The 12,262-nt window shown below is 41.7% G+C and overlaps 1 protein-coding gene across 1 annotated transcript; it reads right to left on the bottom strand.

The window, feature by feature from the left end:
• Positions 1-7,431: 7,431 nt before the first annotated feature.
• On the bottom strand, positions 7,432-10,160 carry LOC309543060 (carbohydrate sulfotransferase 8-like; the record flags this gene model as incomplete). Its single annotated transcript, XM_082242285.1, has 3 exons — positions 7,432-7,529; positions 7,673-8,730; positions 10,126-10,160. The coding sequence occupies 2 exons, from the start codon at positions 10,158-10,160 to the stop codon at positions 7,905-7,907; spliced, it is 861 nt and encodes a 286-aa protein (XP_082098411.1). The 3' UTR covers positions 7,432-7,529; positions 7,673-7,904.
• Between the last annotated feature and the right edge of the window lie 2,102 nt (positions 10,161-12,262).

Genomic DNA, 12,262 nt, shown 5'->3' with positions numbered 1-12,262 from the left:
AACAAAGAAAGAACAAATTAAGTTGCAATGTTTTGGAAGTTGCCTGGGCGATTCAGCTGCAATACAAATGCTAGCTTTGTTTTTCATGTGAATACAGTGGTACCTCGGGTTACATACACTTCAGGTTACATATGCTTCAGGTTACAGACTCCGCTAACCCAGAAATAGTGCTTCAGGTTAAGAACTTTGCTTCAGGATGAGAACAGAAATCATGCTCCGGCGGCGCGGCAGCAGCAGGAGACCCCATTAGCTAAAGTGGTGCTTCAGGTTAAGAACAGTTTCAGGTTAAGTACAGACCTCCGGAACGAATTAAGTACTTAACCCGAGGTACCACTGTATAGCATATCCAGTTTGCCCTAGTTAACAGTAGGACAGCAGAGAGCTCGTAGTATCTTGCAACGCAACATTACACCCATGTCATGCTAGGTAGGTTTTTAAAGAAATAGTGAAACATCCCATGAATGCAAGAGGAAGTGTTAAGAACACCTTGAAGGTTTTTGTTCATATTTATTAATGAATCCTCCAAAATGGCCTTTCTCTAAATTTCTCTGAAATCATAGATGAAGGTGAATTATATCTTACTGGAATCTGTCACAGAAGGACTGCGGGCCCTCATGCACGATTAAGCAACTGAATAAGCACTTCTGCTATTTTTCTGAAGTGTCCACGGAGGCACAGAGAGATGATCCATTGCTTGACATGTCTTGAATCAAGATGGGGATGAGACTAAAATCAGGATGAAAACTCCTGTTTTCCTGCCAGTTCTGAGATATGCTGTCATATGCACTCGTACATACTGTACTTGGGTTTTCAGTTTTCTTCCTGACAGTTGTAATGTATCATTTTAGGTAATTTACTGCTGGAGTTTCATATTTCATAGCTTTTTTATTTCTAGCAGGGAAATTCCTTATAATTTAACTAAATGGTGAAAAGAAATGTATCCGCAAGTACTTTGTTGCAGGGTGGTAGCAGGTTGGGGGTGTGTGTTGTTTTTTGCTCTTTGAACATACCTTTTTGATTAAAGAACAGAAACGCAAAGCCTCCATAAGCCACATTGAAAATATGGCCATATGTTCATCACTTCTCTCTCTCTTTTCCCCTCAAGGAGGGTATTTCCGGGAAAAGAAGGGTGGTGTGAAAAAAACCCTGGCTTTTCTAGTTGTTTATAGCAAAGTTAAAAACAATTTGCATGATAGGTGCTGGACTTGTTTGTCTGAAATTTGGCAGATTTCTTACCCAGGGACATCTTCCTCATGACCCCAGTTTTTAAACTGATTGCACCACTAGAAGAGGGTGTGTGTTTTTTATTTTTATTGTAGGGGAAGCGCTGCACCCATCTTTGGGGATTTTAGCAGGTTTCATCTCCCCAGAAGGGGCAAGCATACCTGCAGTTTCCAACCCATTCTGGCAGAAAACTTCAGACTTAACAGATCAGTTTTATACCTGAATAACAAATTGAAACAGAACAGCGCAGAGCAGATCTGAAATGGATTGGGTTGTTTCAAAACACTGTGGACACAGATACAAGGCAAACCTTGTGACTACATGCCCCTACCACATATTTACTATTTTGCATATTATGGGATGTTATTACACATCCCTTAAGAAAATTTGGAATATAATTTAATTGATCATGGTTCTTCTAGAGGTGGGAACCTGTGTTTGTGGTAGTTCATACATATTTTTATGCAATCAGGAATTTGAAAACATAGTAGTCCATTTTGTTATTATTGTTATTTACGAGTGAAATACCCAGCATTATACTATGGGTGAAGTATGACTCTGTATATCCTAGAGACCTCTGAGGTGGATTCCATGCATTTCTTTGCACTCTGTATATATATAAACTTTGCAGCGTCAGCGTCATACCCCACTCAACAGAAGCCTGGCTGCCCAGTGGACCAGTAGTGGATGGTTTTGTGCCCATGGAATCATTACTCCCAAATGAAGTACAGTGGTACCTTGGGTTAAGTACTTAATTCGTTCCGGAGGTCTGTTCTTAACCTGAAACTGTTCTTAACCTGAAGCACCACTTTAGCTAATGGGGTCTCCCGCTGCCACTGCGCCGCCGGAGCACAATTTCTGTTCTCATCCTGAAGCAAGGTTCTTAACCTGAGGTACTATTTCTGGGTTAGCGGAGTCTGTAACCTGAAGCATATGTAACCTGAAGTGTATATAATCCGAGGTACCACTATACTTTATTTTCCCAAAGGACAGATTATTAGTACAGTCGTACCTTGGATCCCAAATGCCTTGGTACTCGGACATTTTGGTTACTCACTCAGAATGAGTGTTCCGGTTTGCACACATTCTTTGGAACCCGAATATCCGGTGGGGCTTCCATGGCTTCTGATTGGCTGCAGAAGCTTCCTGCAGCCAATCAGAAGCTGAGCTTTGATTTCTGAACGTTTTGGAAGTCGAACTTACTTCCAGAATGGATTCCGTTTGACTTCCAAGGTACAACTGTAATTCAGTAATGTGGAGATGGGAAAGGAGTACAGGCAACTCCCCCATTTGCAAGGGGGTTGTGTTTCAACGAACCACACGCATCAGTGTGGTGTGTGTAAGCCCACCCCGTTTCAGGGTCCAAAACAGTGCACATGCCAGTCGTTTTGCATGTGCTGAGCACACACAAATAAAGAGTTGCCTGTACAGTAAGAGGCTATATCTGTTCCTTGTCCCGTGGGTTCCCAGTTTCAAGATGACAGTCAGTCTTTGGCAAAACTCTAAACACTGACACTAATCATGTTAGGTCCCACATGACTGGATATTCCTCATAATAAAAATAGAAAATGAGAATATCTCACATATTCTATATGTGTTCATGAGGGTCTGAACTGGTAGCGAGTGACCAGGAATGAGATCTTGGGGTCAGAGTGAATCGCTGGTGGTGCTTCAGGTTAAGAACAGTTTCAGGTTAAGTACGGACCTCCGGAACGAATTAAGTACTTAACCCGAGATACCACTGTACTGCTGGAACATGGACATCAAATGAAGCTGATTGTTGGACGATTTGGGACAGACAAGAGCCAGTATTTACACATTCCAGAGTTGAACTGTGGAATTTGCTCCCACAAAATATAGTGATTGCTACCAACAGTGTCAAATGAGGACTAGGTAAATTTATGGAGGGTAAAACTATCAATGATTACTTAATCACAATAGCTATGTAACCTCCAGCGCCAGAGACAGTGTGCCTCTCTGGGAATTACAGTATTACTATTACTATTCAATTGCTATACCACTTAATATATAAAAATATATATCTAAAAGGTGTACAAAAAACTGAAGCATCAATGGACAACAAAAACAAAATACAAATACACATATACATATTACATATACAAATTACATGAATGCAATGTTGCTAATCGATATAAATCAATATCAATTCATTTTCCTTCTGACCTACCCTCTCCGCCTCCAGGATCTTGTCCAGGCTCCAAACAAACTCTCAGCTCACCCATTAAAAGTCTCACAACAAGAAGAGTTCATCGAAACATCACCCTGGTCTCTCACTCTAGACTTGCTTTTTATGGTTTCGCCCCCGTATGGATTTTTTTTGTATGTGAGGTCAGACTGGTCTTATGATTGAAGCTCGTTCCACCTTCTAAGCATTCGAATGGTTTTTCAACCCTGTGTGAATTATTTCATGTGGGGTGAGGTGTGCCTTGCTAATGAAGCTCTTTCTACAATCCGAGTACTGATGTGATTTCTCCCCTGTCTGAACGGATCATGAAGCCTGGGCTGAAACTCAACCATATATGGGGAGAATGTTGTTGCTCTGAGGTCCACCTTGCAGGCTTCCCTCATGCATCTTGTTGGCCCCTGTGAGAAGATGCAACTGGACTAGTTGAGCCTTTGGTCTCACCTGGGGTGCTTACGTTCTAAGGCAACTTTTTCTGTTTCAAGGGGAGACTGACCTCTAGCGGCTGATACTGAGGACAGAAAATGAAGGTGGAAGGAAGGGTTCACTGGCCCAGCTGAAATCTTTCGGGCCGCGCTCCTCAAACAATTAAGCTCGAAAGGCTCTCTGTGTGTACTACCTGGACTTTGAATCAGCTTCTACTCACCACAGAACAGAAGGGGCTTCAATCTGCTGGAGATTTTGGCAACCGGATTTGGAGGAAGACAACTATTTTAGCCAATTCCCTCATTCCCATAAAATCCTCCGTTCCAACTCCCCTAGCCCTGCTGAGCAGATTTTTAGGTGGCTGCCACAAGAAAGGGAAACATGTGAAAATCACCTCTCCCTTTCGTTTGTGCCCACCCCGTGATAGATATTTACAGACAAACAGAAGCGTGTGATTTTATTGCATTTTATTGTTCAGAGTTTCCTTAGGTCATGATTCTTATTTTATTTTGGGATATTAATCGTTCGGTGGTGGACAAGTGTTTGGTGGTGGACAAGCGTTTCTTGGCTTATTTGTACAATGTCTTCACCTCTTGGCCAGGCATATAAGCAAGCAGAGATCCAGATTAATGAGGCAGGTCAAGGGTGGAAAGCTGTGGAAACACCTGGAGTACCTGGCTGAAAGGAAATGTTTCCCCTTTCAGTTTGAGGATGGTTATTTCCTTGAGCACATCATATTAGATAAAGTGTTGCTTGGCAACGTGAAACATCAGAGAGACACTCAGCTCATATTTGGTAGTATATTTCAATCATTTAATCTGCATAGGAGAGTCAAGTGCTGATGAAAAGAATGGATGACAAAAATAGGTGTAAAGATGCTCTGCTTCAACTCCACTCTTAAATTATCTCCCTCAAGCAAGCTCCACTTATTCCAGATAGCATCTGGAATTGCAAGGCCTAAGGCGGGTAGGATTTCTTTTTCAAACAGCATGGATTTATCTAGCACAGAAATGAAAAATGCCACTGTAAGAATAACTGGGGTGAGCATTCACCATGAAGTCAGATTATACAGCGGCTAGCTATATTACATGAAAAACAGGTCACATACCTGTCCATTCCACTTGTTGATAACTTTATAAACGTGATCAGATAGTAGGTGGAGATGGGACACAATGTACAGAAGACCTTACCTTGAGAAAGGGAATCTTGCAGAAATGGAATGGAACAGATCACTCACATTTAAAGTTAATCCTGCAAGAATCAAAGCTACCATCGGGTGGTGCTGTTGAAATTTAGAAAAACTTTAAATGAAAGAGCAATATCTAGCAATTAATTCTGGGGTGCTGTGCTGTTGCCTGATGTACAATAAATACACAGCATACTGAAGCCCGAAATGCCATAGATCTCTAGCTATGGGTCATATTGATAATTTTCCTGATATCTGAGAGGATTGGGCAATCCTAGTTCCAAATATCAGTGGCAAGTTTCTTTGTTTCCCATTGCTGGACACTGGTTTATTCTAAAATGTATGATCATAGCAGTTACTCTGTGTTTTCTATAGTCTATTGTCTATTAAACATTCCTAAGGGAAACTTGTCATTTCCATAAATTTGGAGACTGGTTCGAACACAGTGTTTTTTCCACCATGAGAATGATTTCCTGGCGTTCTGGTTCCGGACTGCCTTAATGGAGACAGCTCCCATGACAGTGGGAGATCGTTGGTGAAGGAAAAACAAGGATGATTGAGGGTAATTGTCCTTGCAAATTCCCCCTAGGGACAGTTTGACTTAATACCTGGCTTTCGCTCCGGCATGGAATGGGGGGGGGGCAGTGGGGAGGCACTGAATAACACTAAAAGGACTTGGAATTTGATTTAATTGGAAGTATATTTGCTCAGTTCAGTTGGACGGAAGCACGAAAGAAGTCTGTGAACTAGCTAAGGAACTGATAAGGTTCATTATTGAGTCATCTGCAGTTTGACAGACCACTCTTCTTCCCTGACTGAGAGTAAAAATGGCAAAAACAGGTTATTTATTGGGACAGAGTGACTTTTGCTGCTGTTGTTAAAGTTGCAAAACAATGAAGCATGGGACAGAGTGAGGGAGAAATTTCTGGAACAACATTATCAGCTCCGCCCAAGGCATGATGGATAAAGCAAAAACCGTGGAAAAGAGACATAATATTTTACCAGGACAAGAAGAGACACCATGGACAGAATAATTGCCACATAGGAAGAACAAGGTTATAGTCTGAGTGCCTCTCCTGTAGCTTTATAAATCATTTAATGTGTTGCAGTTTGTCATTTAATTAATTGCAGTTGTTGCATAATGCGATAATTATTATGACGGGAATGTAATTGAAATTAGTATGATTTTGGAACACAGAAATAAAGAAAACCAACAACCATCAACTCTAGCACGGGGCGAGGGGGACACTTTATATAAATTATATAGTTCAGTAGTTGAACGATTTGTAATTGTATTATAAATTGGTATTGTTATAATGAGGCTATTATTGGATTGTAATTGAAAACTAATAAAAATATTATTAAAAAATAAGAAAGAGAATTATTTCCGGTGGCAGAATATACATTAAAATATATCAAAATGAAAATTAACTTAGATCCTGAGTAGCATTCTCTCTCTCTTTCTCTCTCTCTCTCATGTGTGTATTCATGTATTCCTACATACCGTATTTTTTGCACCATAACACTCACTTTTTTCCTCCTAAAAAGTAAGGGGAAATGTCTGTGCGTGTTATGGAGGAAATGCCTACGGGTGGCATGCCTACGGATTTTCCTCCTCTAAAAACTACGTGCGTGTTATGGTCGGGTGCGTGTTATAGAGCGAAAAATACGGTACCTATAGATATTTTCTGTCAAATCCACCTCAATTTTAAATCTGACATAATCATAACAAGTTGGTGGAACAAACATGGTGTGTTTAGAATGTGGTTTTCACATTAGAGAGGAGGAATGAGGAAATAATGTTATGAAATAGACTTTGGATTAGCCTCTACTCATCATCGTTTATAAATGCTTTTCTGGGCTGTGTATATACTATATTTTTAAAGCATATTCAAAGCACATTCTTTCCCTCAAAGTATTCTGAGCACTGTAGTTTCTACTCATAGAGTTCCAATTCCCAGCAACACTTAACAAACTACAGTGCCCAGAGTTCTTTGAGGGGGGGAATGCACTTTAAGTGTGCTCATTTGCTGTCATCTGCAGACCAATCGATAGACTCTGGTGTAGGGCTGTAGCTCACTGATAAAGTACCTGCTTTGCATTCAGAAGGTCCCAGGTATCTCTAGGGAGGGCTAGGAAAAACCCCTGTCTTCAGGGCACTTCCAGACTGTCACATTTTTTGCATGGGGTTCAGTCACCCACCGGCAAATTCAGATTGTGAGATTATAGTCGATTGGGATGCCTTGTGTAACAAACCTGTTTCCCCCAAAGGCTGGACTTTTTGCAATAAAGGAAGTGCCAGGAAAATGCACTGGAAATGCATTGTGGGGTGACACCTGCTTTGATGCAACATCATCTAACATCCCCAGGAACAAATCGGAACAAACACTCATCAAATAGCCAGCGTTATCTAAGTGCCTTGCAATTCAATCAGGATGAATGCTCAAGAAACAGGCAGTCTGGTAGTGCCCTAAAGCAGCATTTTCCAACCTTGGGCCTCCAGCTGTTTTTGGACCACAACTCCCATAATCCTCAGCTAGCAAGACCAGTGGTCAGGGATGATGGGAATTGTAATTCGAAAACAGCTGGAGGCCCAAGGTTGGGAAACACTGCCCTAAAGCACTGGAGAATACATGCTAGTTGGTGTCAGCATTGCTGAGCAAGATGCACTAGTGGTCTGATTCGGTAGGCTCCTAGTTCAGCACATATGTTATAACAATGAAAATGCCAGATGAACCTCCTTAAAGAGGGATTTTCCAGAGACAGGGTGCCAGCCACCACAGGGTCTTCCAGTTGTCTAGCAGACAGGAGACCAGAGAACCCAGAGAAGGGAACGGCGATTGAATCTTACAGCAAAGTTTTGTTTTAAAAATGAAAAGAATAATTAAACGAAGAGAAATCAATTGAGTAAAGTTCCTTGAGCTTCTGCACTTGGTCCTTACTCAGTTTGCTGAAGTGGTTCAGAGTGATATTGTTGTTGGTCCTCTTCTCTGTACCGTGCTTCTTAAAATCTGGATACTGGAGATCATCTGGTGCTCCAATTCTCCGGAGAACATGGTCAGCATCTTCTCCCAGTGTCTCGTACTTCCCCAAAATGTCATAGTGAATGTTGCAGGGATCACAGAGCATAAACATTGGCTTCCAGTGTATGTCCAAATCCTTGGGGGCGTGTTTCAAAACAAAGTCTACAAATTCCTGGAAAGTCACTGGATCGGTGGAGTTTGGGTTTCCCCTGAACAAGGTCTTGATCCTTTTTGCCACAGAGACGTAAAAAGGCTCGAAGTGCAAGAGCTTGTCTCTGTAAGCGGAAACCAATCTCTCTAGAGGATGCCTGGTGAACATCACTTTAATGCTGCTGTTCAGAAGTTTCACTTGCTGATCTGAAGGGTAAGAACTTAACCTCCTTAAGAGATGTGTTCTGTGGACTCTATCATGATCTACTTCTAAGACATCCCTGCTCAGGTTGAGTGTGAGGAGGAGAATAATTTTTTTCCAGTTGGAACAGCCCACCTTTGGCACTTCACAGTAGATAAAGTTGTGACTCTCGTCTACAAAGATCTGACTCACAACTTGAGGGTTTGGTTTTCCTTTTGAGAAAGTATCTTTCTGGCAGATGGTGTCCAAAGAGGCTTTGCGATCTCGTTGCCTTCTCAGCCAATCTTCTTCAGGATCTACAGAAGGGAAATGTGACCTTTGACACCATAACCAGGGAGTGAAAATCAGTAACTCAAGGAGGGCCTTAAGGAGGTTAAACTGGCCTCAACCAAGGCCTTTTCAGCTTTGGCCCCAGCCTGGTGGAACGCTCTATCACAGGAGACCAGGGCGCTGTGGGACTTGATTTTCTTTCTGCAGGTCCTGCAAGATGGAGCTGTTCTGCCTGGCTTTCAGTCTGGGCTCAGTTTGAGCCCCCCTCTATGTGACCCAGTAAGTTACCTCTGTGGCCCTTTTATCGGTTCAGGTGGGACCAACATGGATAGCTGGCCTTGATGAATACTTGAGGTTCCTGACTCCTAAGGTTGTAATTTGTGGGCAGTCATTTAATTTTATCCTGATTCTAATTTTTAAGCTGTATTTTAATCAATTGTTTGGTTGTGTTTTAATGTATTTGATATCTGATGTTAGCCGCCCTGAGCCCGGTCTTGGCTGGGGAAGGCGGGGTGTAAATAAAAATTTACTTACTTACTTACTATTAAGAGTTTTGATCCATTTTCAACATTGTTATCCTGCCACTCTATAGGAAAATTTAAACCATGTAATAGAAAATCAGAACAACAAAACTAAGCATAACCATCCAATATTCTGCTGTTTAAATATATGGCAATCCTCACTCTTACCTCTTATTTCTGTCTGCCAACTATAGAGCGTCTGAAGAAGAAAAGCGCCAAGCAGACTACTGAGGAAGAGAATGAACAACTTTTCAAGCAGGTTCTTCATAATGTTTTCCCAACAAGCCAAAGGCTGTAGCCTTTATGATGAACTCTAGGCAAACATAAATAGCAAACATTGTTACTGTTCGTTGAACCAAGAAATTAGCAACTGGTATAAAACACTTGCATTTTCCTGCATTAACCAAAGTTTGTCCCTAAGAGATACTGCTGTATCTTTAGAGCAGGCATCCCCAAACTCAGACCTTCAGATGTTTTGGGACTACAATTCCCATCATCCCTGACCACTGGTCCTGTTAACATGGGAATTGTAGTCCCGAAAAATCTGGAGGGCCAAGTTTGGGGATGCCTGCTTTAGAGGGTCTAGGCTGCGGAGGATACAGCCAATGAGTCTGCTTCAACTTTGGGTCCTCACATGTTGTTGGACTACAATTCCCATCATCCTTGACCATTGGCTAAGCTGCCTTATGACCGAACCATAGAATCAGTCATTTGGAAGGGACTCCAAGGATCATCTAGTGCAACTCCCTGTAATATGGGAATCTTTTTTGCTCAACATAAGGCTCGAACGCATGAACCTGAGTTCATGGCGGATAGCTCTGCCAACTCGAACTATCCCAGCCAGACCTGGCAGGGAATGATGGGAATTTTTGTGCAACATCTGGGAATGCAAGGTTGACAAACACTGGTTTACAGCTTACTTCTTTACAGGAGATCCATAGGAAGATTCAGCCATCCCTGTAGGGTCACTCCCGTGCCCATATCAACAGAGAATTTTGGTTGGAAATTTCCAAGTTATATTTGCCCCAAGCAGCCAAGCTTCTCTGTTATCTTACCTTCCTAGGCAAAACATAACCTTTTGGAGCCAAACCGCATGGAAGCACATGAAATGGTGATAGAACTTTCCTCTCTGGCAACAGGGGGTGAGGCCAATCTGTGCATTTTTATTTTTCCCCATCATGCATTTGGGACCTTCTCCAGGAAACATGGATGACCACAACGTTGATAGGGTTCTGCCACTAGGTGTAAAACTTGTTTTCTCTAGGAGCTTATCCACACTTGCATTTGCCTCACTGCTTTCCTCTGGGAAACCTGCTGAATTGGAACAAATGGCAATTGGGTTTCCATGGATTGCCATTTGTTCCAATTTAGCACTAAAGGGCAGACTTTATGGGGAGGCAGCAACAGGGCAAAGGTAAAACTGATAAACTATGAAACCAGGGAAGGGAGTAGAGGGAAGTCAACTCTACTTTTATCTATGTTTGAATATGTATTGTTGCTTTTATTTTTTGTTGTTTTTGGAAAATTAATAAAATAATATTTAAAAAAGAGATCGTGTTAATGATATTGCTGAAATAAGCATTATCTCAGCCAGAAATTAATTAATCCTGAATTAATATAAGAACTTGCAGTGAGACATAGCAGGGCTGGAACATTAATGGCCTGATACAGTGCTTTTTTCTGGGGGTACACATACCCCTAAACATTTTGTGAATCTTTGTACTTTTGTCCATTTACTGTATTTATTTTTCTTGATTTGAACTATAAAATGGTGAATTTCTTGAATCAAAATGAGAGTATCCCTAAACATGATTTTAGGAAGGGGGGGGGGGGAGCGCTGGCCTGATACTATGCATGTTTACTTGGAAGTAGGTATGCACCACCAATCCTGCATTGTCAGTGATTACATAGGAGTGCTATGGTATCGCAGGTAGGAAAACTTTGACCTGAGTCCTTGTCTTTTGCTATTCCTTGTCTGTTCTTGTGTCACTTCTAGAGGGCTGTTCCCAAGAGTATCCTGTAGGCTACGAAGAATATATTCAAATGCTTTCTAATTTACACCAATTAAACATCTTAATTACAGGTAATTCAGTGAGTCATCTTAACCCTGTGCATTGAAACAGATCAACAACTCTTTATAAAAAGAGGCACCGTATTTTTCACTCTATAAGACGCACCAGACCACAAGACTCACCTAGTTTTTGGAGGAGGAAAACAAGAAAAAAAATATTCTGAATCTCAGAAGCTAGAACAGCAAAAGGGATCGCTGCGCAGTGAAAGCAGCAATCCCTCTTGCTGTTCTGGCTTCTGGGATAGCTGTGCAGCCTGCATTCGCTCCATAAGACGCACACACATTTCCCCTTACTTTTTAGGAGGGAAAAAGTGAGTCTTATACAGTAGAGCAAAAAATACGGTAACTTTACAGCTGCCATTCTGCAATATCTCCTTACAATAGCCACATTATATTACATGCAATGTTTTTAATGTGCAACAAATGTGAAAAGAGTTTGTAAGAAGTGTATATAAATCAAAAGCGCAAAATTTGGTTGCCTGGAATACAGAATATAACTCATAAGACAGTTCCAGGTCCCTGCCTGTCCCTGTCTCCATCTCCACCACTACTCACCTTGCTCAGTTAAAGAACAAGCTCCTTCCTTTCATCAGATCCTCCAGTCAGCTTTCTGCAACATCAGTCAAACAGGCACCAAGGTCTCTGAGGGTTTCTTTTGTTTCATTCACAAACTCAGATCCCAGTGGATTAAGTTGAGCTTGGAGCTTTCCTACAGAGTTCCAGCTCACTTGGGGACAAGTTGCCACAGGCTCTTCCAGTACGATACAGAGCAAATACATTAAATTTATTGCATGCTGTCGTTCTGTGCTTCTTGGCACGTTCCTTCCCACAAAAGGAGGGCCACGTGAAAATGCAGCACTGTCTGCAATGTTTTTCTGTCTCTCTCTCATACCCACACCCAGTGTAAAGATCTGAAGCTCCACCTCTTGCTGAATTCTCGAGTTTGTAGGGATTCAGTGCTACCCTCTGACAGGTTCATATTTACA

The sequence above is a fragment of the Podarcis vaucheri genome (assembly GCF_965113315.1).
Source record: "Podarcis vaucheri genome assembly, chromosome: 1".
Lineage (NCBI taxonomy): Eukaryota > Metazoa > Chordata > Lepidosauria > Squamata > Lacertidae > Podarcis > Podarcis vaucheri.
This window is presented reverse-complemented; position numbering and strand designations above follow the sequence as displayed.